The 26,135-nt window shown below is 38.1% G+C and overlaps 1 protein-coding gene across 3 annotated transcripts in view; it reads right to left on the bottom strand.

The window, feature by feature from the left end:
* The window catches only part of CCDC141 (coiled-coil domain containing 141), a 189,364-nt gene extending 180,399 nt beyond the window's left edge, over nt 1-8,965 (bottom strand). For all 3 annotated transcript variants that reach the window (XM_024766687.1, XM_024766671.1, XM_024766679.1), the window contains exons 1-2: nt 8,864-8,965; nt 6,227-6,349 (exon numbers count right to left, since the gene is read on the bottom strand). In XM_024766687.1, the coding sequence (XP_024622455.1) occupies nt 6,227-6,349; nt 8,864-8,965 (225 nt within the window). The remainder of the gene's footprint in view (nt 1-6,226; nt 6,350-8,863) is intronic.
* Between the last annotated feature and the right edge of the window lie 17,170 nt (nt 8,966-26,135).

Here is a 26,135-nt window from a genome sequence, read left to right as displayed (position 1 = left end):
ACAGCTCCATACTGTTCACTGGAACTGAACATCTGGGAAAAGAAATACCCTGTACACTAGGAAAGTGTTAAGTCAGCCAGGGAAAATCACTGGGAAGTTTTGCTGTTTCATAGTTGTGAGAATACTATTTTTGTTTTTTAAATATAAAAGTTCTCTATTCTCAAAAGCCTAAAAGAGAAATTATACCACCCACTAGTTCCCACTCCCCCAGGAACCCTGCATTGTTCCTACATTGTTTCAGTGACCTTTGTCAAAATGATCAGTGAGAATATGCCAGGTACTTTACATGTATAGAACACTAAGACACAGATCCCTTTGAACCAAAGATCAATTAAGTGTTGGAATTTGGAAGGTGCCAATTAATTTCACCTCTGTCTCCTCAAGATTCCAAATCAACTGAGAAATAGACATCAAGGTCAGATATGGATCAAAATATCTGCTCTTATTACTGGTAAAGCTGGACTGGAGGGTGGGTTTGATTTGACTTCCTACTTTTTCTCTTTAAAAATCTAGTCCTTGTGACCTGCCTATGGAGACAACTGGGTCTGAGGTATAGACACATATTTGGCTGCTCTGTGTAGGTTGGATTGTGGCCTTCCTCTTCCACATAGGGACATCTGGCCAAATCATGCAGAAGCAGAGAGACTAGAGAACCTGCAGCCCACGGGTAGTCAGAGTCTGCAGAGAGAGCCTTTGAGGCTGGCTTCCCCATGGTGGCCACTTCTTCCCCTAGTCTCACCAACTGGGTAACACCCCCCGCCCCCTCACTCCTAAAGGAAGAGAAGGGAAGAGAAGACATGAGCAAAAGCATCGTTCACAACATTTCTGAGAGAGTAGAATTCCCTAACTTGTGGGTCTATAGGAAAACACGAAGGAGAGAAAACGAATCTCCTATACGAAGTAAACATTTAGGGTAAAACACTGCTATGACATAGATAATGTAAAATAGGTTAGTCCTCTTCCAGTACTGTTCTAAAGCGTTCCATCACATTCACAACACACATGCTATAAAATTTTCTCTAATATGTAAATATATATAATTCAAGTCACACAGACTTACTTTATTAAAATACATTATTAAGACCATCATCAAGAAAGTGAAAAGATAATCTACAGAATGGGAGAAAATATTTGCAAATCCTATATCTGACAAGGAATTAATATTCAGAATATGCAAAGAACTCCTACAACTCAGTAACAAAAAACAAGCAACCCAATTAAAAAATGGGTAAAAGACATTTGTCCGAAGAAGATATACAATTGTCCAGTAAGCACATGAAAAGATGTTTAACGTCATTAGTCATTAAAGATATACAAATCAAAACCACCACAAGATATCACTTCACACCTAATAGGATGGCTATAATTAAACACACACACATACACACACAGAGAAAATAACAAGTTTGGGCTTCCCTGGTGGCTCAGTGGTTGAGAGTTCGTCTGCCAATGCAGGGGACACGGGTTCATGCCCCGATCTGGGAAGATCCCACATGCCGCGGAGCGGCTGGGCCCGTGAGCCATGGCCACTGAGCCTGCGCGTCCGGAGCCTGTGCTCCGCAACGGGAGAGGCCACAACAGTGAGAGGCCCGCGTACCGCAAAACAAACTAAAAAACAAGTTTAACCGGGATGTGAAGAAATTGGAACACCTGTACTTTGCTGATGGGAATGTAATATGGCGCAGCTGCTGTGAAAAACATTTTGGTGTCTCCTCAAAGACTTAGCACAGAAATGCCCTATGACTAGGCAATTCCACTCCAAAAGAATTGAAAGCAGGTACTCAAACAGATACCTGTACACCAACATTCACTGTAGCATTATTTACAGTAGCTGAAAAAGTGGAAATAACCCAAGTGTCCATGGACAGATGAGTGAATAAATAAAATGTGGTATATCCATATATTTGAAAATTATTCATTCATAAAAAGGAATGAAGTTCTGATACCTGCTACAATATGGATGACTCTTGAAAACATTATATGCTAAGTGAAATAAGCCAGACACAAAAGGATAAATATTACATGATTCTATTTACATGAAATACCTAAAACGGACAAATTCATAAGGGCAGAAAGTAGATTAGAGGTAACCAGGGAAGGGAGGAGTGGGAGTCTTTGCTTAATAGCTACAGAGTTTCTGTTTGGGGTGATGAAAAAGTTTGGGAAATTGATAGCTGTGATGGTTGCACAACATGCTTAATATAATTAATGCCCCTGAATTGTACACTTAAAAATGGTTGAGATTGGGCTTCCCTGGTGGCGCAGTGGTTGAGAGTCTGCCTGTCGGTGCAGGGGACACGGGTTCGTGCCCCGGTCCAGGAAGATCCCACATGTCGTGGAGCGGCTGGGCCCATGAGCCATGGCCGCTGAGCCTGCGTGTCCGGAGCCTGTGCTCCACAACGGGAGAGGCCACAACAGTGAGAGGCCCGTGTACCGCAAAAAAAAAAAAAAGTATATATTTTTTTACCGCAATAATAATTTTTTTAAACAATGTATTCACACTAAATATTCCAGCTTACAGCAGAAAATCACACTATTCCTTATTTAAGGAATAAGTTTTAGTAAGACTTTAAACTTTACTACTAATACATTTTGACTATTCATTTTTAACTAAGTAAAGAGAAACAGGACAAAAATAAACATTCACTGGGTCGGAGATTTAGTCAGAATCAGGGAGTTGATAGACTTATGAGTCAAGTCAGAGGTGAAATTTTTCAGTTTTTTATATTTTAAAAGGTCATGCTTCACTGAATGCTAATATCATATATTAAATACAAATACAGGAGCTAGGGTCCAGAGGGTTTCTTGGTTCTTACAGTTTTAACTCCTTTGCACAATAGCAATGTAGCTACCTGCAAGATGGATACTGAGGGATAGAACGTTCTCAGCAACATTCGTAAGGCATTTCCAACCCCTCTTTTCCTCTTTGACCATCTGAGGATAGTGTTGACAGTGGTCACAGACAGATCTTTGTTACCTGCTTACATCTCCCTCTCCCCTCTCCTGAACTTCTTCTTTCTCATTAAAAATAATCGAGTCTGGTTTGGGAATCTAGATGCCTTCAGGGAATGAAAGCTTTTTCCACATGACTATGTTTTCCCCACTGAAAACAGGGAAATATTTTTTCTCTGGACACTCCACAGGAATGGTTAAGTACCCTGCTGAAAGGAAAATCAGATCTCTGGGGTATAAGACATTACCAACATTAGAAACACTCATAAAAATTCTTTGTTTCCAGAATTTTTCCCTTTAGTCTAAATTATTATGGTCTGAGATATTTTTCACTGGAAGGCGGAAAATAGCTTTTCTATCAAATTAAACATCCAAATTTCTCTGATATATTAATTATCAACAGCAAGCACTTATATAAATCATTGCATTTCTCCCCCAGATTTCCTTTTTAGGTGTTTAAGGGTATCTGTTATTATCATAATTTTTCAAATAAAGAACCTGAGACAAGAGAGTCTATCTGCTTTGCCCAAAGCAGAGTGGACTCAGCACAGAACTCCTACACCCTCCCGACACTCCTAAGAGCACGTTCTTCTTTATAATTAGAACAAATCCCAGGGCCCTGTGCATAGGAAAAGGACTGGAATGAACATTAAATATGAAATATTATTGGGTTATTGAACTACTAATGTTCCTATCATTCAAAAAGCTCATATTAAAAATGACTTGGTACAACAATTTTCTGCTACAGGTTAAGACTGTACCTACCCTAACAGCATAATAACTAGTACATTGATTAAATAAGTGCTCTATCTATTTGCAATATGGAAATCACATTTTTCTTATTTAAAAAAGTATTTTGTCAGGAAATCTGAAACAGACTTCAGACTCCTTGATTTTTTTTAACCAAAACGATGCTACTACTTAAAATTTCTTGGGGTTAAGTGGCTGGTTTGTTGGGTAAGGTGGGGTGGGAGAGAGTTTGGGAGATAGACATTAAGAGGTCATGGTTAGAGGCCTGCGTGAAGCCAAAAGGCCTTTTTACTTGAGACCTCATGTTCTTAGATCCACGTACAGAAAGGCAGAATGGTCCCACTATTCCATTGCTTGTTATGGTAAGATCCGCAATAGATATGAACCTTTGATTCTTCCTCTCCCAATCATTTTTATAGATAAAAGCGTGAAGTCCAGAAGGCTAGTCCATAGCCAGAAGACTGGCATTAAAGGACAAGACTTTAAAATTGAGAATCACAAGCACCTTCTAAAGATGGATCCTGTTGATGGAAAACACTTTTCCAGCTGAGCTCCTGAATGGATGTAGGTATGCAAATTTGAGCATAGTCATTAAGGAGAGATGAACTGCTCTGCTTACAAAAGAATTCTCCCTGGAGTTGTGGCCTGGACAGGAATAGGATTGGGGGGGCGGGCGGGAAGAGGTAGCCTGAGAGACCCAGACTGCTGTGAGCTTCCCCACCACTCACAGTTCATCAGTGTACCTGAAAGTGCTGGCTGGGCATGAATTGCTAGCGGGACCTGGGGAAGGGATGTAGCTTCAAATCCAGGTTAACTTTAGAAACAGTCGGCAGTTACACATGAAGGGGCTGGGGACACAGGAGACCTTGAGAAAGTAAACCTCTGTGGATGGGCAAGAATTGCAAGGAAGTGTTGGGTTTCCACAATTCATAATATTAAGCTTTTTGTGTAGCAGCAAAACCTTGAATTGTTGGCCAAACGACACTAGTTAGCAGCACAATTAGTGCTAAAACATAGGTCTTTTGATTCCTGGTTCAATGACTGTTCACATCATCGTGTGTTTTTTAAGATATACAAAGGACTTCCTGGTCGCCAGGGGTTTCTTCCTTGAAAGACAGCCCAGAGCCCAGCGCAAGGAGCTGTCTACACAGGAGAATAAATTCTGGATTCTAATAGCCCCCTGCTTCAGTACTAATTCTTTCTTCAACTTCTCAGTCTGGTTTACCCTTTTACTTTTACTACCGCTGTTGGTATATGTCAGAAGCAGAACAGATCTGCCTCTAAATCTAGGAAGCAAGTGGAAATTCCAGCCTAGATGTTCAAAGAAGCCAGTAATATTAAAGTACTGAAGACACAGAACATCTAGTCATTGCAGCCTTCTGAATCAAACCTCTTTGATCTTAGTGATGACATTCATTTGCCTAAGAGGGTTATTACTCACAGAGTTGGCTGCTGCACAGGGCTCCGTTCTCAGACGGAGAAACCACTTGTAGTTTAACATCTTACCTGTCACTGTCTTGAAATTCTTAACAATTTTATCTTTGACTGTGTGTTTTATAAGTGAAGTCCAATGGGACAACAGAGGAAGCGCTGGGGGATGGGAGCTTCATCTCGCGTGTGGTCCTGCCCTCCGGGGAGAGCATCTCTTTGCTATCCTGTCTGCTCTCCCGCCCCTGCTCAGTGACCTCTGTCATCTGCCCTGGCAGGGGTCAGGGCACAGCTCAGGAAGGGTTGGGGTTAGGCCCACACCCTCTGCACTGAGCTGGGACTGAGGCCCAGTGCCTGTGAGGGGTGCACTCACCCCACATATATCCCCATGGCTGAAGGAGCCAGACATTACATAGCAGATTAAAAAAACACCATGACAGGCCAAGAAAAAGCTTTTTCCTGCTTTTTGAACAGGGAGTCCCACATTTTCACTTTGCACAGGGCCCCACAAACGACATTCTTGTCTCTGATTAGATACCTTATCTGGCAATCTCAAACCAACACTGTTTCTAGATTCTTAACTAAATAATCACAACATATAGGTAATAATAACTCTATTTATTAAAACCATTCTTTGGTTTCAAGAACTCTTAATATTAAATATAAAATCAGATATTTTCAATAGTTCGAGAGGGAAAAAGCCTCTATATTATTTTTGCCAGCAGGTCTCATTAACAATAGGAAGTTTGGATCTGTTGTTGTGGCTTGACAGTATGTTGCATGAAATGGAAAAATGATGGAATTTTTTTTTTTTTTCCACTGAGGCAGCCAGGAAAAAGAAGGTACTTATTTCTCCACAGTGAAAATATTATCACTCCATATTTTCTATCACATTAGGGAAAGTTGAAAAAAATCTCGTTACTTCTCTCCAATGTTGGTGTTTGCTCATAAATAACTATAGTGTTTTTCCATTACCTATCTGGCACTATGTTAACCTGGACATAGGCCAGTGGCATCAGGGGAATCAAGAGGAAGTGTAAGAAACAGCTTTTTATTTCTTTTTAATTTGTATCTGCTTCATATCTTAATATCCTACCTTAAGCTTGGCCAAAAGAAGTTCATGATCATGAAGAAGTTTTTTGGTTTCATCTTGATTGCTTCCAATTTCCAGAAGATTGGGCTGTGATTCAGCCAACTGAAGTTGTACCCACTTGCCACACTAAAAATAAAAATGAAATAAAATGTCCTTTTAGTTCCTTTTGTTCCTTTCCTTTCACCCTTCTCCTTTTTATTCTTTTCTTTTTTTAAGTTTCCAGTTACACTGTGAATACTTTATTCTTTCCACAGAGATAGACAGGCCTTACATAAATTGAAATAGAACAGGTCTAACATAAATCCATGCCCTGTCTTTCCTTCCTTTTTTTTTATGCTTAGGATAAATTCCTTTCTCTTAGCATACTGGATATAAATTCAAAATTCCCAAATGAGGAATATATACAGTCGATTATGTATTATTGAAGAGTACAACATTATAGAATAATTCACACACTTTTACATTCTCTCACTCACAAAACTGAACTCTATAAAAATAGTGATCTGAGCAAGTAGGGTGCAAACTTCACCAAAGGGAAAAGGTTTCATAAATGTAATGTAGGCTGATTAGTGTCTTTACACTGACCTTGCTGATCCAACCAGAAAGAACAAACAGCAGATGAAGCAACTGATTTTTCGCTTATTCCAAAGTTAAAACAATATTTTCCAAATTTTGTTGTTGAATATTCAATAAAGTATGTATACAAGTGTCAGTGAAATTAGATGTGTGACAACTGCTATTTGAATGCCGCCAGCTTGTCTTCCACACTTAGGACCCTTTCATTGCTCCAAGATATAATTCATCATTGCATTTCCTAAGGAATTGCTTTTCTAAGAAGAAACAACCGATGAAGCAAGAGGAACCGCTATGAGGCATGTGCACGTGGCTAAGTGAATTGCTGAAGAGAAACGAGAAACCACATGTCTATTCTAGATCATTAGTGCCCTGAGACTGTTTAGAAATGAGAAGTCCATAGAGAGCAGACACAGGCACTTCTACTCCCTTCAGATGGACTTCCCACTTTGAAAAGCTTGGGGTTTATTCCATATGGGATGGCAGTGAACTAAGGGAGCTGGGGAGGGAGGACGGAGGGAACATTCTTAGAAACACAGTTCAGTTAAAATAAGAGTTTCCACTACAATTTTAGGGGTTTTATTTTCTTACTGTCAATTTACCTCTGATTCATCATTTACTCTGTATGCATTCTTCCTCATCCTACTCTAAGAAATGTTTCATATTTAAGGGAAAGAAAATTTAACTTTTTTAAAAAACAGTAATTTTTCCTCTTTTCCCTCTCTGCTGAAATTTGCAGTTACTCAAAGCATCATAAAATCAAACACAAATTATCAATTTTGCTTCAGGCTTCTTTCCATGTCCACTCATTGCCCTTGAAAAGAACAGAGGTCAAGGGACACAGCAGAGGTTCTGTTGATGTAGACCAAGTCTTAAGAGCCCTGGGGAATAGGCCTGGGTAGGCACACTTTGCATTCAGTGCTTCTAGAGTGAATCATTTTGCTCAATGTCAAGTGCTGCTTTCCTGTTAATAATTTTCACATTAACATAAAGTTCGCAGCAATTAAGTGAAAGTAAACAGGCCTGTCGTCTATGCTTCTTACAAAAGGCCAGAAAAGTCATTCAATTAAGCTTGGTGGGGCCCTGAAAGTAACAGGCTGTGGTGAGCACCAGCTTGTTTGCTAAATTCCCTTCATTAAACACTGAATTCCTGAGGTGGTGAGTTGTCTAAATCCAAGCATAAGGCTTCAGGGATTTTTACACGACATATTCATAGGAAATAAAATCATGGATGCCTTCTTCAACCTAAAGATGTGTGGTCACCTTTGCAAATGAGCAAACTGTTTGACATAAAACATGCAAAAACCTTTAAGGGAAGTGCTTTTATAAATTATTTTCCTTGTAGATTTTATTTTTAATTTATCTCTGTGACCTGCCAGGGAGAGGAGAGAGAGATGCTGTGAGCACATGACAAAATAAAATAAAATAAAATGGAAAAAAAAAAAAAAACCTTTAAGCCCCAAGTGGCTTCAACTTCCTGCTGTTAAGGGCAAATTTGACACATGTCCTCAGCACTTTCCCCGTAGGGTCTTTATTCCCCCAACCATGTGACAAGGATTTACTAGTGTCTTTACCATGTCAGAACCAAAACTGCAGAGGGCACGCGTCACAGTCTCTTATTAGGTGTTCCTTGCACTCATCATGCCAAAACAATGCCACCCCTTATCTGCTGGGACCCTCCTCTTCCCTCCTTCATCACATCCACTCTCAAAAATCACAGACATTTCCCAGGTCCACTGGACTCCAGCCTGGCAATCACGAACTTTTAATCACAAATGCTTTGTCTTTAAAAACCAAACTGAAAGTATATGGTAAAGTTTGTTGTTGCTTTTTAGAAAAATCAAGCTGCTTATAGATGTTTTCTGGCTAACTGAAAGAGAAACTCTAGTGACTGGCTGAAACTTAGAGGTTTTTCTCTTAGTTGCAATTTAAGAAAGCAATAAGATGTACCTGCTGGGTTATTTTCTATATGCCGTGTACTGCCGATTGTGTGGAATGTTCTTTAGGATTATCAGCACACAGCAAGAAGCCCACAGCTACACAGAAAAAAGGAAGTGGTCAGCTTACCTTTATGATGGCTATAACGATTTTGGAGTCCCCAGCCTGCACAGCTACTGAACTGACTGTTGTCGTAGAAAACTCCTCACCAGGGCTTCCTTGGCTGGACATGGTACATTAGAACCAGAGTTTACGCTTTGGGTAGCCTCCGTACAGATGTGTGTCTGCTGGTCATTTCAGAAGGCAACCACCGGGGTTACTTAGATTCATTCAGGGCAAGAGCTCCCCTCGCACTGATTACTCTGCCAAAAGGAAAGAACAGGAGGTTAAAAATAGACAACCCCATTGAGTTTATCATGAGAGAGAGAGGAAAGAACGGGAGAGAATAGCCACACCCCTAGTATGGTAACACTGAACGCCTGTTATTTTGGCCATTATCTTAAATGCAGAGGGCAGCTTCTAGCTCTCTGACTATCAGCTGATGTTTGATAGCAAATGGAAAAAGAATTACATCCTCACAACCCAAATTACTTTAGCCACTGAATCTACACAGTTTTGGTGGGCTTTGAAACCAGCCAGTCATTAACCTGGGTATCAATATTCTCAAAATGTTTTAAGTCTCCTCCATGCAAAGAAAACTCCCAAAAATGTACTTTAAAAATAAGTTCTGGTATTTGTTTTGGGATTAAGCCACAAAATTGTTTGAAATATCTTTTTGGATTAATCTGTTTTCCTAAAACTTACTGCCTTTTGTCAAATGAAATTTATATGAAATGGTCACATTTTCTCAGTCTCAGATTTCTTAGGGACATTTTAAAAAATATTTCAATGAGCAGTTATCAATAGATATCTACCAAGTCAGGATTTCTTTAAGACCATCTACTCCACTGAACAGTATTTTCAAGTCCAGTTACCACAACTACTAGGAAGTAATATACTTTGCTGTTACTTTTAATTGCAGCAGGAAAATGTTTTGGGTTTTTTGGATTAAAGGTTAAGACTATGTATATTTCGCTACACTTTTTAAAAAAGGATAACATTGTACTTCAGATTCGGTTTTTACTTTTCCCCTATGCCTTGTGCAGGAAAATTATAGACAGCTTAAACCAGAGCCCAGGATCGGCAGATTAATCCTATTGCTAGAAACTCCGTGTGTGTTACAAGTTGTCGGTGGTATTAAACAGCAGCTGTTGGATTCCCTGTCAAGGAACAGCTGAAAATAACCCTGAAGCTTAGGTCAGAGGTCAGATGCAAACACATCAGAGATACTGACTCCAGAGCTGCTGGAGCCATGCGAAATCTCTGGAACAAAGCCAGAACAGAGGATATAGCAATAAACAGAGTTAAATGAGTCCACTCGCTGTTTAAACTCTTAGCTCAATTTAAAAGCACGATCAGGTTCAGGGCCACTATTCAGAAGGCTGAGTCAGCACCACTGTTTTGTTCTGCTAAGGTTCATGATAATATTCTTGAATCAAAGGGGAAATAGTGCTTTTACATATACTTTGGTTTCAGCAATTATTTTTTTCCCCAGAGCATATCCTGGCTGCTCTGCAGTTATGCAGCCATGACCTAGTTGCCTGCTGTTCCAGCGAAAGGAAACCACCCTGGATCCCAGTTCCTGGGCTCTGGGAACTTTACTTGAGGCCAGAAAGGGAGCATTTGGAACAAGCTCGGGAGAGCAGATGACAAGAGACACCATGATGTAGGAAATATTGCAAATGGTTTCATTTTATGGCAGGGATGGAGAGCTTGCAGAGAACCAACCCAGACTCTCTGTAGGGGCTGCCTCAGTGTTGAAGGAGGGCTCCTTCTGCTTTAGCAAATAGTTGGTCCAAACAAACCAAAACAAATTGAGTGAAACCAGTTTTCAGCTAACTGGCCTGAAGGAAAACCAAGAGTTGACAACCGTGTCACATAATCTCCACACCCTAAACTAAAATGCCCAGAGGAGCCTTGCTTAAGCCTTTGTGTACACGGCAAACCAGAACAGCAAACAGTGACCCGCACCCAAAATACACAGTGCACTTTCGCCCAAAGTTAGCCCTACTGTTAGAAACTCAGTGTGTGTCAAAAGTTGCCTAAAGGCCCTCAGGAGGTGAAGGGAACTTTTGGCAGCAGGCTGCACAGACCACGGCTAGAAATGAGTGGTTATGTCCACAGAGCCCCACTTCAAGTGGATGATTTTGTAAAGGGTGTGGAGGGCAGTGTGGACTGTGTGGAATCACCGGCCCACAGGAAGGGAAAGGAAGGAGAGAGGTGGGGAGGAGAGAGAACACCGCTGAAAGTCTGATTAATTCCAAGGCTTAAGGGCAAAAGGAATTAGAAATATTTAAGACTTTGTTAAAAGATTAATCCAACAATTCAGCAGCAAAGGTAGTATCTATCTGTGTATAGATGACCTTTCTTTCCAAGCAGTCCCAGAGTGTTGCACAGAAAATGTTTTCTGCATTGGTGGACATGAGCAATAATGTAAACTGCATATACGAATTTAAGTGGTTTCTAACTAATTTTCTTTTAATTCAAATTCTTGGCTTTAAAATCTTGAAAAGACTTGAATCACTTTTCTCTCCCCTTCCCTTGCTTCCTATTTCTTTCCTCTTCAACTCTTTAGTCCTTCTCCCTTCAGAAGCTCTGTTTTTCAGACCTCTCCATCCACATCTAGTTCATTTAGAACCTTGGTCTATATGTCCCTTTATCTAGCATAATATTTAATTGTAAGTTGCATTATTTGGAGAAATAGTTTGGAGAATAGTAAATATATTGTACTAAAGAAATTGCTACACTATAATTAGACTTTTTAAAGCTTTTTGAGCTTCAGTTTGTTTATACTCCACCTCCCCTATTATCACCAAAAAAAAAAAAGACAAAACAAAAACCCTTACAGGCATTCTCATATTCTTTGCAGTTTACAGAGGATCTTGCAGAGGTTATTATGTCTTCTCTGTTTATCCCTCTGGGAAATGTCTGTTTTTATACCAGCTGAATTTTAGTGAAAAATCCTCTGTGGGGAATCAAAAAGCTATAATTGGATTCTGTAGAATTGCAAATAGCACTTCTTTCCCCCAATTTTTCTTTATTGTGGGAAAATACACATAACAAAATTTACCATCTTAATTATTTTTAAGTGTACGGTTTCAGTGATATTAAGTATATTCATAATGTTGTACAACCATCACCACCATCTATCTCCATAACTCTTTTAATCTTATAAAACTGAAACTCTACATGCACTAGACAATAATTCCATTCCCTACTCTCCCAAACCTCTGGCAACCACCATTCTACTTTTGTCTCTATGATTTTGACTACTCTAAGTATCTCACATAAGTGGAATCATATAGTATTTGTCCTTTTGTGACTGACTAATCTTATTTAGCATAATGTCCTCAAGGTTCATCCATGTGGTAGTGTATGTCAGAATTTCCTTTCTTTTTAGGGCTGAATAATATTCCCTTGTGTATATATTCCACATTTTGCTCATACTTTCAGCCACTGATGGACACTTGAGTGGCTTCCATGTGTTAGCTATTGTGAATAATAGCTAACCTTTGTTCTCTACCTTAATTCAGTTATTCTATCCAGAAATATCATTGTCTTCTTCCTTTCATCTTATCCGATTCCTCCCATTGCTTAAGACCAAGAGAAAGAATCAACTCCTTTTAAAAGTTCAAATACCTACTTATATTCCCCTTTCCTCAAAATTTAATTGTAATTCACAATTTAATAATTGCTTGAATTATAAACTTGTACTGTTTTCTATTTACTTCACTTCCATTGGTATTATTTCTTAACTAGATTTAAGGCTCCTTACATAAAGGAGCTATGTCTTAATGTCTTTTTTTTTTTTAATCTTTGCAGACCACCTCAAGGGGTTATCGTAGAGAATAAAAGAGTTGCTTTACGTAAAGCACTTAGAAGAGGACCTGACATTTAGCAAATACTATATACACACACACACATATATAAATATGTGTGTGTGTGTGTATTAGTATACATATGGAGCACAGTACTAGGCACAGAATTAGTGCTTATAAATACTGGCTGACTGATTGAATCACATTAGTCATATAGAAAAAAGTTTTGATACAATTCACTCATTCAGTATTTACTCATGCAACCAACAGTTATGAGCATTTGCTACATACCAGGCACTTACACATTAGGAATATAGCAGTAAGCGAAACAGGTCTCTACTCTCGAAAGGGTGACATTCCTGTGAAAAAACACCATAAACAATGAAAAACATAACCAAGATAGAAATCCACAGTGATAAAAGCTAAGGGAAAACAACTGGTAGTGGTTAAGTAGGCTGAATCACAAAAGGTTACATTTAGAATTTGACAGAGAAATCAGGGGATACACTCAGGGTATTTCTATTGGAATACAGAGATTAACAGGAATAATAAACTGATAGTGATTCCAAAACAACAACAAGAAAAAGTAAACCATACAAAATGGCAAAGGCAATGGGTTAGGGGCTCTGAAGTCAGACTGCCTTTACCTCTCTGTGCCTCAGTTTCCTCAATGCAAATTGGAGATAATGGGAATAACTATGTCATATAGGTTTGTTGAGAGGATTAAATAAAATAACATTTGTAAAACACTTTAATGCCTGGCACATAGGTGGTGTTCGGATAGTTATACATGATCATTTCTAAGACAACATCTGTTAAGGGATTTCCTAAATCTAGTAACTGTCACAAAATTTGAAATAACTTTTTAAAATTAAGTTGAGTTACAACACTTGGTAGGCAACCCAAATGGATGAAATATATTAGAGAGACATAAAATATGCATTACCAGGGAGGAAATATTCCAGTATAATCAAACGGTAAAAAATCTCAACGAGTCAGCAATTCTCTAGAATACCGTCTTTAACCATTCACTTTAGACAAAATTTTCCCTAACTCATCCTTTGTATTATGTAATACTCTTCCTGGCACCTCTCATTTATTTCTTGGTTTGCAAGCACTGTCACTTAACATCCATAAGTAAAGTGAAGCTGCTCTTTCCTCTTAAAACAGCCTCATTCTGGCCATCAACTTATTCTTCTATGTAGGTATTCATTTGTTCATTCACTGAGTATGATTAAATATCTAGTAGGTGTGAGGCACTGTTCTAGATGCCAGGCACACAGCAATAAGCAAAACAAAGTTCATCCACTGATGGAGCTTGCCTTCTGGTGGGGGAGGCACAGCCAACTAGAAAACAAACAAACAAGAATACATATATAATTATGTAAAGATGTAATCAGTGTTATGAAGAAAAATAAGGCAGAGTAAGAAGGTGACAGGGAACGGGGAAGAGGGATAATACTTTAGGAAGGAGTCAGGAAAGTTCTCCTGAAGAGATGAGATTTGAGTAGAGACCAGGATTAAGTTGAAAAGAGCAAGATATGCAGATATCTTAGGGAAGAACATTCCAGGTAGCTGGGCACACTTGCTATATCTGAAAAACATCCAGTAGGTCAATGTGGCTGGAGCTAAGTGAGGATTGAAAGAAGAGGACACTGATAGAACATGATATCTACCAGGTAGGGGCCCGGTTTGCTTGGACAATCATGGTTTACATCTGTTTCCCTGGCATAATTACTCTTAAGGCACCTTCCACTCTTTAAAGAGTCCTGTTTGGATGATAAATTATGTGGTAACCCTGCTATTATGCCAAGGTAAGGACTTTGGATTTCATTCTGAGAGAGATGGGACATTAATGTGAGGTTTTCATCCAAGGAATGACATCATTTGACTTAACATTGTTAAAGAAGCGCTTCATGGTGAAGAAACTGTAGGAGTCAAGAGTGAAAGCAGAGGTAGGATGAATTCCATAGCACCCAAAACACAAATGCCAGTACAATTCTCCTTTGGGATGTTTCTTTACAGACACTTAAGTTTTACTTAAGAAATATCATGACTCTTTTTTAACAGTTTTACATTCTGTGTACATTGACTGCCATAGAATTCCTTACAATTAAATGTATGTAATGACATAAATCCTTAGCTTCTCCATAAGACCTAGGAGAATAATTATAAATAAGCAACTTCAATATCCAGCAAATTTCCCTTCTATAAGTAGTAAGGACAACAAAGCAAAACAAAACTTGGGAAAGTTCAAAGAATACCTAGCGTAGTCAAAGATCAAAGATGGCTGTACTTACTATAATTTTAAGCCATAGTTTACCAAAATGATGTGTGAAATGATAGCAGTATCTGTTCAATTATCATGTACATATTTTCCTAAAATTCTCTATTTAGACCAATGTATGATCTGGAAAACTGTCAAATACTTGTGTAGAGTTTAGTTAAAATAATCAGCAAATGTGGCTATGACTGATTTGGCAAAACTTTCTTTTCTGAATGGGAGAGATGTATATGATACTTCAAGCCAGAAAAGATTTTTTTTTAAAAATCACTGAAAAGCTTTCATGTAGAAAGTTTATTTTTAAAATTTAAACTCACACGGCTTTCTACCTGCATTGGGCTGTGCACCCAGGATTCAGTGCAGCAGGGTTCTTTCTCTGATATAATTCCAGTTAACATAATGAAGTGTCCTGAGAGTTACCCTTTAGAAGGGAGGGTGAGTAAATGAGAAGACAAGAGTCTTAGTCAACTTGATTTTGGAAAATTACACTTTTGTTTTTCCTTACTGTTGCTAAACTCCAGTTGAGGCTGAGAATTTCCATCCCAGAGTAACTCCCAGGGAGGCCTAAAGAGCAGCAGTCCTTCCAGCTGCTTGGGAACCCAGCAGTGACACTAAGGGTGAGCTGCCACTTCTCCATGCAGCTATAATTTTTGCCAAGGAAGGAAAAATAATATAAAACTCAAGAACATAAAGATCACATAACCTCAACAAGATGGTGTTATCCATGGATTCTAAGCAGGAAGTATGCAAAGAATTAAAAAGAGAAAGTTTCTTTTTTTTAAATGACGTTTTATTAAGAAATACTAAGACCTAAAGAACTTAATGTATATGTGCATATATTTTGTATGTAATATACATATGTGTGCAGATGATTATACGTAGTAAGACTCTGTTTATAGTGTTATAATGGGCTTTCTCAGTTGTATGAGGTGATATTTCATCATTTACTGACAGTTTATTGGCAACAGTTTAATGACAAAGCCATTTTTAATAGAATTCCCCTGTAGATTATGTTTTTAAAAACTTAACTGAGTTTCTAAAAATTTACTGTATGGTTTTTGAGATCTGCATCCTCAGTCCAAGTAAGAATGCCTCATACCAGCATTCATACAGAAGTCCCTTGCTATCGTTATCTTCATTTTTGTTAATACATCACTCACCCTAGTTGTGGAACCCACCTGAAAGGCAATGATTGTTGAGAATGTCCAGAAGGATAAAGAAGTTACTAACACCTGCAGGAAAAAGGATATTCATATACTCAGGCTTTTAGGAAAAGCAGGAAACAAGATGAGAGAAACTCAGAGAAATCTGGAAATCAAAAATGGAAACAAAAGTAGCAGGTCATTTGTGCCCCACCCCATACAACTCACACCACTCTGAGCAAACCGGTTTCCTATCACAAATTCCACTCTCACAAAGGAAGGACTTCAAAAGCAAAGTCAATTTACTTTTTGCAGAGTTTAGATTCTGCTCTGGCATGTCCCTGCCTTAAGCTCCTGCTATCAGGGTGAGTTGAAGGCCTCACCACTAATGTCTCTTGAGCACCTGCTGTACACGGGCCCTGATTTCCTTTATCAGCCCCATCCTCATTAAATCCCTTTAGGTTTGTAAAATTTATAACCAATTAATCTGGCTGGACCTCTCAACAACCTTGTACAGTTGGCCCTCTGTATCTGAAGATTTTTATATAAGGCACTTAAGCATCCGTGGATTTTGGTACCCACAGAAGGTCCTGGAAGCAATCCCCTGTGGATATCAAAGGATGACTGTACTATAGTCAAGGCAGGACTGTTAATTCTGCCATATGAGTTGGAGAATTGAGGCTAGAGAAGTTAAAATGGCTTATTCAAGTTCATGAAGTGAGTGAGTCTAGAACCCAGCCACTTCCCTCTTACTCCCTTGCTCCAATGCCACAGGGAGTAAGTTCTATCCTAATGTTGGATGAAAAATTATACAGAGGTCCATACAAACCAGCTAGTCCGCAAAAGTTGAGCATTCTCTGACAGAGCCCTCTGAGTCAGAACACTACACCAACCACCCTTAAAAGGCAACAACAGAAGTACAAAGCCACATATCTATTCTCAGCTTTCCCTATTAGAAAACTAAAGATAAAATACACACATGAAGCAATTTGGCCAGAAAAGCTTTATAACATAGGAAATATACAAAACTAAAATGTCCTGTAAATGACAAGAACCCTTTTAAAGAATTTTCCAAATCAACGTGAGCAATCATTAGACAGAACAGCTTTATGCATGGATGTAAATTAACATTATAATAAAACTGATTTGGGTTTGTGTCATAGTTCTTTTTCTGCTCTTGTTAAAATGAAATCACATTAAGGATTTATCACATAGACGAATGGAAATCAATTCTTTAGTAACATACACTATAAGATTGTTTAGTGATTTGTTTAGCCATTTGTATGAATTATGCATTGATATTCATCTTTCTTGGACTTAAAACATGAAAGTATCTGCTTTTCAAATGTCTGTTTAAAATCTATCTTATGTACTTTCAACTTCTCAGGTTCCTAATTCTATTTTCTTAATTTCTCCATACTTTAAACAGCTAAGTGTAAATATAAATAATTAAAATAAGATGTGGTTTCCTTGGATTTTCTTTTTTCCATGTACCTCACTGATATTTAAGAAAAAAAATTCATGGGGAGGGGAAATAGCTGTTTTGAGCATTCATTTTGAAATTTACCAGTATCTTGAATATTCAGTCTATCTTTACTTGCCATTTCATTGGATTATGTCAGATAGATAAATTTAATACAGATAAAAAGTAGAGGCATATATGACCATGTTTAAACATGGGCTGACTCCCTGAATCCACTAACTTTGGCCTTTCCACTAGTTTTTCAGAACATATATATATATATATTTTTTTTTTTTGCAGTACTTGGGCCTCTCACTGATGTGGCCTCTTCCGTTGCGGAGCACAGGCTCCGGACACACAGGCCCAGCGGCCATGGCTTACTGGCACAGCCGCTCCGCAGCACGTGGGGTCTTCCCGGACCGGGGCACGAACCCGTGCCCCCTGCATCGGCAGGCAGACTCTTAACCACTGCGCCACCAGGGAAGCCCCAGAACATATTTTGATGTAATGATTTCCAACTTTTAAACTACCACACTCTGGTCTAATCTGTGAAATTACTAACCCATCACTTCCTTCTTCTTGCCAATGGCGTATCATGGAGAAAATTGTGTTGTAATATTAATTAGGTTTTAAAAGATGTTTGGGGAAAATATTTATATTCCTGTGGAGATGTTTAAAGATACTTTGAGGTATCACAAATTTTAGGCTTAGAAATATTAGTATTCCAACTATTTATTTTTTCCAGGCTTATTGAGATACACTTGACATACACCATTGTGTAAGTTTAAGGTATACAATGTGTTGGTTTAATATATATACATATATATATTATTAGACCCCCAGAATTCATCTTCTAACTGGAAGTTTGTACAATTTAACCAACATCTATCCATTGTCCCAATCTCTGAGGCCCTGGTAACTACCATTCTATTCTCTGTTTCTGTGAGTTTGGCTTTTTTTTTAGATTCCACATATAAGTGATATCATACAGTATTTGTCTTACTCTGTCTCACTTATTTCACTTAACATAACACCCTTGAGGTCCGACCAGGTTGTTGTAAATGACAGGATTTCCTTCTTTCTCATGGCAGAATAATATTCCATATATATCACATCTCCTTTAACCATTCATCCATTGACAGACACTTAGGTTCTTCCTGATATTGGCTATTGTGCATAATACTTTAGTAAACATGTGAGTGAAGATATCTTTGATATCCTGGTTTTGTTTCCTTTATATATACACCCAGAAGTGGGATTGCTGAATCATATGGTAGTTCTATTTTTAATTTTTTAAGGACCCTCCATAGTGTTTTCCATTGGCCGCATTACTTCCACTTCTACCAACAGTGCACAAGGGTTCCCTCTTCTCCAGATCCATGCCAACATTTGTCATCTCGTCTTTTTGATGATGGCCATTCTAACAGGTGTGAGGTGATATCTCGTTGTAGTTTTGATTTGCATTTCTCTAATGATTAGAGATGTTGAACATCCTTTCATGTATCTGTTGGCCATCTGTATGTCATCTTTGGAAAAATGTCTATTCAGTTCCTCTATTTTTTAATGGGATCAGTGTTTTGGGGTTTTTTTTTTTTTTGCTATGAGTTGTATAAGTTCTTTATATATTTTGTATATTAACCACTTATCAGACATATGCTTTGCAAATAACTTCTCCCATTCCATAGGTTGCCTTTTCATTTTGTTTATTGTTTCTTTCACTGTGCAGAAGCTTTTCAGTTTGATGTCACCCCACTTATAAATTATTGCTTTTTGGTGCCATGCCTAAAATTTGTTGCCAATACCAATGTCAAGGAGCTTTTTCCCTATGCTTTCTTAGGATTTTTATGGTTTCAGATCTTATGTTTAAGTCTTTAGTCCATTATGAGCCACTTTTTGTGAAGGGTGTAAGATAGGAGTACAATTTCATTTTTATGCATGTAGATATCCCAACATCAACTATTAAAGAGACTATCATTTTCCCATTGAATCTTCTTAGATTCCTTGTCAAATATGGGGCAGTTTATTTCTGGGCTCTCAATTCTGTGCCATTGGTCCATTGTTTTGATTACTATAGCTTTGTAGTATAGTTTGAAATCAGGAAATGTGATGCCTCTGGCTTTGTTCTTCTTTCTCAGGATTGCTTTAGCTATTCAGGGACTTTTGGAGTTATACAAATTTTAGGGTTGTTTATTCTAGTTCTGTGAAATATGTCATTAAAATTTTGATAGGGATTGCATTTAATCTACAGATGGCTTTGGGCAGTGTGGACATTTTAACAATATTAATTCTTCCGATCCATGAACACATATCTTTCCATTTTCTTGTGTCTCCTTCAATTTCTTTCATCAAATCTTGTAGTTTTCAGTGTACAAATATTTCACCTCCTTGGTTAAGTTTACTCCTAAGTGTTTTATTATTTTTGATGCTAGTGTAAATGGAATTTTTTTTTTCAGAACAAAGTTGCTGTTCATGTATAAAAATGCAACTGATTTCTGTATGTTGATTTAATATCATGCAAATTTACTAAATCTGTTGATTAGTTCTCATAGTTTTTCTGGTGGAGTCATTAGGGCTTTCTGTATATAAGATAATATCATCTGCAACAAAGGCAATTTTACTTCTTCCTTTCCAATTTAAATATTTTTTCTTTCATTTTCTTGCCTGATTGCTCTGGTTAGACTTCCAGTACTATGTTGAATAAAACTGGTGAGAGTGGGCACCCTTGCCTTGTTCCTGAACTTAAAGGAAAAGATTTCAACATTTCACCACTATTATGTTAGCTGTGGGCCTGTTGTATATGGCCTTTATTATGTTGAGGTATAGTCCTTCTATATTCAATTTGTTGACAGGTTTTATCATGAAAGGATGTTGCATTTTGTCAAATGCTTTTTCTGCATCTATTGAGATAATCATTTTTTATCTTTCATTCTATTAATGTGGTGTATCACATTCATTGATTTGTATAGGTTGAAATTTCTTGCATTCCAGAGATAAATCCTGCTTGATCATTATGTGTGATCCTTTTAATGTGCTCTTGAATTCAGTTTGCTAATATTTTATTTAGAATTTTTGCAGTTAAATGCATATTTTTATTATTATATAAATTTCAGGTGTACAGTATTATAATCCAGCATCTGTATACACTGCAAAGTGATCATGACCACAAGTCTAGTTACCATCCTTCACCATACAAGTGTGACCCCCTACCCCTACTTTGCCCACTCCCCAACCCCCTTCCCCTCTGATAACTACTAATCTGATCTCTGTATCTGTGAGTTTGTTTTTGTTTTATTTTGTTTGTTCATTTGCTTTGTTTTTTATAGATCCCACATATTAGTGAAATGATACGGTATTTGTGTTTCTCCATCTGACTTATTTCACATAGCATAATACCTTCAAATGTTGTCACAAATGGCAGGATTTCATTATTTTATGGCTAAGTAGTATTCCATTGTGTGTATGTATGTATATATACACACATCTTCTTTATTCATTCATCCATTGATGAACACTTAGGTTGTTTCTATATCTTGGCTATTATAAATAATGCTGCAATGAACATAGGGGTGCATGTATCTTTTCAAATTAGTGTTGCTCATGTTCCTCAGATAAATACCCAGCAGTGGAATAGTTGGACTATATGGTAGTTCTATTCTTAATTTTTGAGGGCTCTCCATACCATCCTCCATAGTAGAAAACAGTGTATGAGGGTTCCCTTTTCCTCACATCCTCTCCAACATCTGTTATTTCTTGTCTTTTTGATAATAGCCATTTTATTTTATTTTATTTATTTATTTTCTGCGGTACGCGGGCCTCTCACTGCTGTGACCTCTCCCGTTGCAGAGCACAGGCTCTGAACGCGCAGGCTCAATGGCCATGGCTCACGGGCCCAGCCGCTCCGCGGCACGTGGGATCCTCCCAGACCAGGGCATGAACCCGTGTCCCCTGCATCAGGAGGCGGACTCTCAACCACTGTGCCACCAGGGAAGCCCTGCTGGGACATTTTTGATTACTGATTCAATTTCAACATTAGTCATTGGCCTGCTCAGATTTTCTATTCGCTTATGATTCAGTTTTGGAAAAATATGTATTTCTAGGAATTTATCCATTTATTCTAGATTGCCCAGTTTGTTGGCATATAATTTTTCATAGTAGTCTCTTGTGATTCTTTGTATTGCTGTGGTATCAATTATAACTTCTCTTTCATTTCTGATTTTATTTATTTGGGCCCTCTCTTTTTTTTCTTGGTTTGGCTCGCAAAAGGTTTGTCAATTCTGTTTATCTTTTCAAAGAAAGCAGCTCTCAGTTAGTTGAGCTTTTCTAAATTTTTTCACTCTCTATTTCTGTTCTGATCTTTATTATCCCTTTCTTCCAATAATTTTGGGCTTTGTTTGTTCTTCTTCTAGTTCTTCTAGGTGTTAAGTTAAATTGTTTACTTGGGATTTTTCTTGTTTCTTGAGGTCAACCTGTATTGTTTTGAACTTCCCTCTTAGATACACTTTTGCTGCATCCCATAGATTTTGGTATACTGAATTTGTTTTCATTTGTCTCTAGGTATTTTTTAATTTCTCCTTTAATTTCTTTGATGACCCATTGGTTGTTCAGTAGCATGTTGATTAACCTCCTATTTTGTGGTTTTTCCTGGTTTTATTTTTCTCATGATTGATTCGTAGTTTTATAACATTGGGGTTGCAGAATATGCTTGATATGATTTCAATCTTTTTGAATTTATTGAGACTTATCCTGTGACCTGATACATGATCTAGCCTAGAGAACATTCTACGTACACTTGAGAAGAATATGTATTCTGTCTTTGGATGGAATGATCTGTATATATCTGGTCTGATGTGTAATTTAAATCCAATGTTTTCTTATTGATTTTCTGTCTGAAGGATCTATCTATTGATGTAAGTGAGGTGTTAAAGCTCCCTACCATTATTGTATTGCTTTCAATTTCTCCCTTTAATTCCATTAATATTTGCTTTATATATCTTGGTGTTCCTCTTGGTGTTGAGTGCATATACATTTATAAATGTTATATCTTCTGCTGCGTTGACTCCTTTATCATTATGTAATGCCCTTCTTTGTCTTTTATTACAATCTTTGAAGTCTATTTTGTCTGATATGAGTATGGGTACTCAAGTTTTCTTCTTATTTCCATTTGCATGGAGTATCTTTTCTATTCCTTCACTTTCAGTTTGTGTGTGTCCTTTCTTCTGAAGTGAATCTCTGGTAGGCAGCATATAGATGGATCTTGTTTTTTAATCTATTCAACCATGCTATATCTTTTGACTGGTGAATTTAGTCCATTTACACTTAAAAGTAATTATTGATAGGTATACACTTATTGCCATTTTGTTCATTATTTTCTCACTATTTTCATAGTTCCTTTCTGTTTCTCTCTTCTCTTATGTTTTGGTGGTTTTCTTCAGTGTTATGTTTAGATTTCTTTCTCATTTTCTGTTGTGTATTTACTATAGGTTTTTTTCCTTGTGGTTACTGTGAAGTTTATATATAACACCCTATGTAAATTGTAGCCTGTTTTAAGTTGGTAGCAACTTAAATTTGAACATTTCCCAAAGCATTACCTTTTTATTACCTGCCCCCACATTTTATACTTTTGATGACACATTTTACATTTTTTATTTCATGCATCCCTTAACTAATTATTATAATTCTGGTTAATTTTACTATTTTGTCTTTTAAGCCTCATGCTTGCCTTAAAAGTGATTGATCCACTATCTTTATTATATATTTATCTTTTCCAGTGAGATTTTTACTTTTGTATGTTTTCTAATTATTAATTAGTGCCATTTATTTTTAGCTTCAACATTTCTTATAAGGCCAGTTTAGTGGTAATGAACTTCTTTAGCTTTTGCTTATCTGGTAAACTATCTTTCCTTCAATTCTGAATGATAGCCTTGCTGGGTAGAGAATTCTTGGTTGGACTGCTTTTTCTCTCAGCACTTTGAATATGTCATGTCACTCCCTTGTGGCCTGTAAAGTTTCTACTGAAAAATCTGCTGATAGCCTTATGAGATTTCCCTTGTATATAAGTTGTTTTTCTCTGGCTGCTTTTAGGGTTCTCTCTTTATCCTTAACTTTTACCATTTTAATTATAATGTGCCTTTTGCTTTGGGTTCATCTAATTTGGAACTTTCTTGGATTCCTGAACCTGGATGTCTGTTTCCTTTCCTGGATTATGAAAGTTTTTGGCCACTAATTCCTCAACTGAGTCTTCTGATCATTTCTCTCTTCTTCTAGAACCCCTATAATGTGGATGTTATTCCTCTTGATGTTGTTCCAAAGGTCCCTTAAGGTATCTTCGCTTTTTAAAATTCATTTTTCATTTTGCTGCTCTATCTGGTTGAGTTCCATTGCTTTGTCTTCCAGCTTGCTGATTTGTTCTTCTACCTCATCCAGTCTGCTGTTGAACCAGTCTGGTGTATTATTCAGTTCAGTTATAACTTCCGTTTGGTATTTTCTTATATTTTCTGTATCTTTATTGTAGTTCTCACTGTGTTAATCCACTTTTTCCCTGAGTCTAGTGAGTATCTTTATGACCATAACTTTGAACCCTTTATCAGGTAAATTGCTTATTTTCATTTTGCTTAGGTCTTTTTTTCTGAGGTTTTCTCTTGTTCTATTGTAACATATTCCTCTGTCTTCTCATTTTGTGTAATTCTCTGTGTTTGTTTCTGTGTATTAAGTAAATCCGCAATCTCTTCCAGTCTTGAAGGAGTGGCTTTATTTAGGAGATGTCCTGTGGGGCTCAGAGGTACAATCCTGCCTGTACACCAGAGCCTGGTGCTCAAAGGGTGTCCCCTCTGAAGGCTCTGTTTGCCTTCGTGTTGTGGTGGAGCCACAGCTGCTGCTGTGATGCACTGGTGAGTGGTGCTGGCTCCCAGACAAGCTACGGGGTCCAGCCATGGCTGCTGCACTTGAGGGTAGGTGGGGCTACTGGTTGGCTGGCTGAGAGGACTAGCTGAGGTGCAGAGGTGGGTGATGTTCTCAGTGGGGCATGCCTACTGGCACTAACAGGTTAGAGGGAGAATTTCAAAATTTGCCTGCCAGTGCTGCATTAGCAAGGTAACTTGAGGTTGCAAAAAATGTCTGCAGGGAGAATTCCAACTGGTTCCTGCCTCTCTGGCAGATGCTTCAAGATTAGTAAGTGGGTCCCCTTCACCTATGATCCATGCACTTTTCAATCTGGTGTGTTTTTTTTTTTTTGGTGGTGGTGGTTTTCAAGTTCAGTGAGTCTGCAGGTAGGCCCCTTAAGAGTGAGTTTTCCATTCTCTGCAGTCTATAGTTTTCTTGGACATATTCCCTGTTGGTTTTCAAAGCCAAACGTGATTTGGGGGCTCATTTCTCTGGTGCAGGATTTAAGGGTTGAGATGCCTAGTGTGGAACTCGAATCCCTCACTCCTCATGGAAAGGATCCATAATGCTGTGATCCCTCCTGATTGTGGACTGCTGTGGCTGAGGTGTGGTTTTTTCCCCTTGGTGAGACCTTATCTCAGTCCTCCTACCTGTCTCAATGCTGTCCTTTTATCCTGTGTTGTGGAGGCTCTGCCCATTCAGTTTTCAGGTAACTTTCTGAGGGAATTATTCCATATGTAGTTGTAGATTTGTTGTGTCCATTGGGAGAAGGTGAGTTCAGGATCTTCCTATGCTGCCACCTTGAACCCTCTCCTCTTGCATTTATATTCATCAGGGATACTGCCCTATAGTTTTCTTAAAGTGTTTTTTGCAGTATCCTATAGATTTTGGCATGTTGTGATTCCACTTTTTTTTTTTTAGGGCATTTAAAAATTTCCTTCTTGATTTCTTCTTTGACTCATTGGTTGTTCAGGAGATTCTTATTCCTACTTCTTTTTTTTTAATTTACATTTTTTTTCCATTTAGACCTATGTTTTTCTTTTTTTTTATTTTGGCTGTGTTGGGTCTTCGTTTCTGTGTGAGGGCTTTCTCTAGTTGTGGCAAGCGGGGGCCACTCTTCATCGCAGTGCACGGGCCTCTCACTATCGTGGCCTCTCTTGTTGTGGAGCACAGGCTCCAGACGCGCAGGCTCAGTAGTTGTGGCTCACGGGCCCAGTTGCTCCACGGCATGTGGGATCCTCCCAGACCAGGGCTCGAACCCGTGTCCCCTGCATTAGCAGGCAGATTCTCAACCACTGTGCCACCAGGGAAGCCCGTCTTCTTCCTACTTTTAAAATCACTTTTGTCTACTTTGGTTTGTAGATATCTGGACAAGACAGGAGGGTGATTTGGCTGTATCATCAGCCACCCATAGGTCACAGGGAGATTTGACTGAATGGGCCAAACAGTCCAGGTCAAACAGGTGGTAGAACAAATAATATGATTAATTTGAGTTATTACTCAACTCAGGAAATTTGAGTTATTACTGCAATGTGATATCCCCTCTCACCATTAGCATCCACAGACTGGTTAGGTTTGAGGACATATGAGTTATGTATTTGGACAGTTTCCTTAATTTTCTCCTTCATGGCTGTCAGGAGGCCTGGAAAAGTAACATGACTGAATCAAAGGCACATTTTAATCAAACTGAAGTATGAATTCAAACTCATTTCTTTAA

This window comes from Neophocaena asiaeorientalis, unplaced genomic scaffold (genome assembly GCF_003031525.2).
Source record: "Neophocaena asiaeorientalis asiaeorientalis breed wild unplaced genomic scaffold, Neophocaena_asiaeorientalis_V1.1 scaffold113, whole genome shotgun sequence".
NCBI classification, from domain to species: Eukaryota; Metazoa; Chordata; class Mammalia; order Artiodactyla; family Phocoenidae; genus Neophocaena; species Neophocaena asiaeorientalis.
Note: the sequence above shows the minus strand (reverse complement) of the source record. Positions and strands in the feature narration are given on the sequence as shown.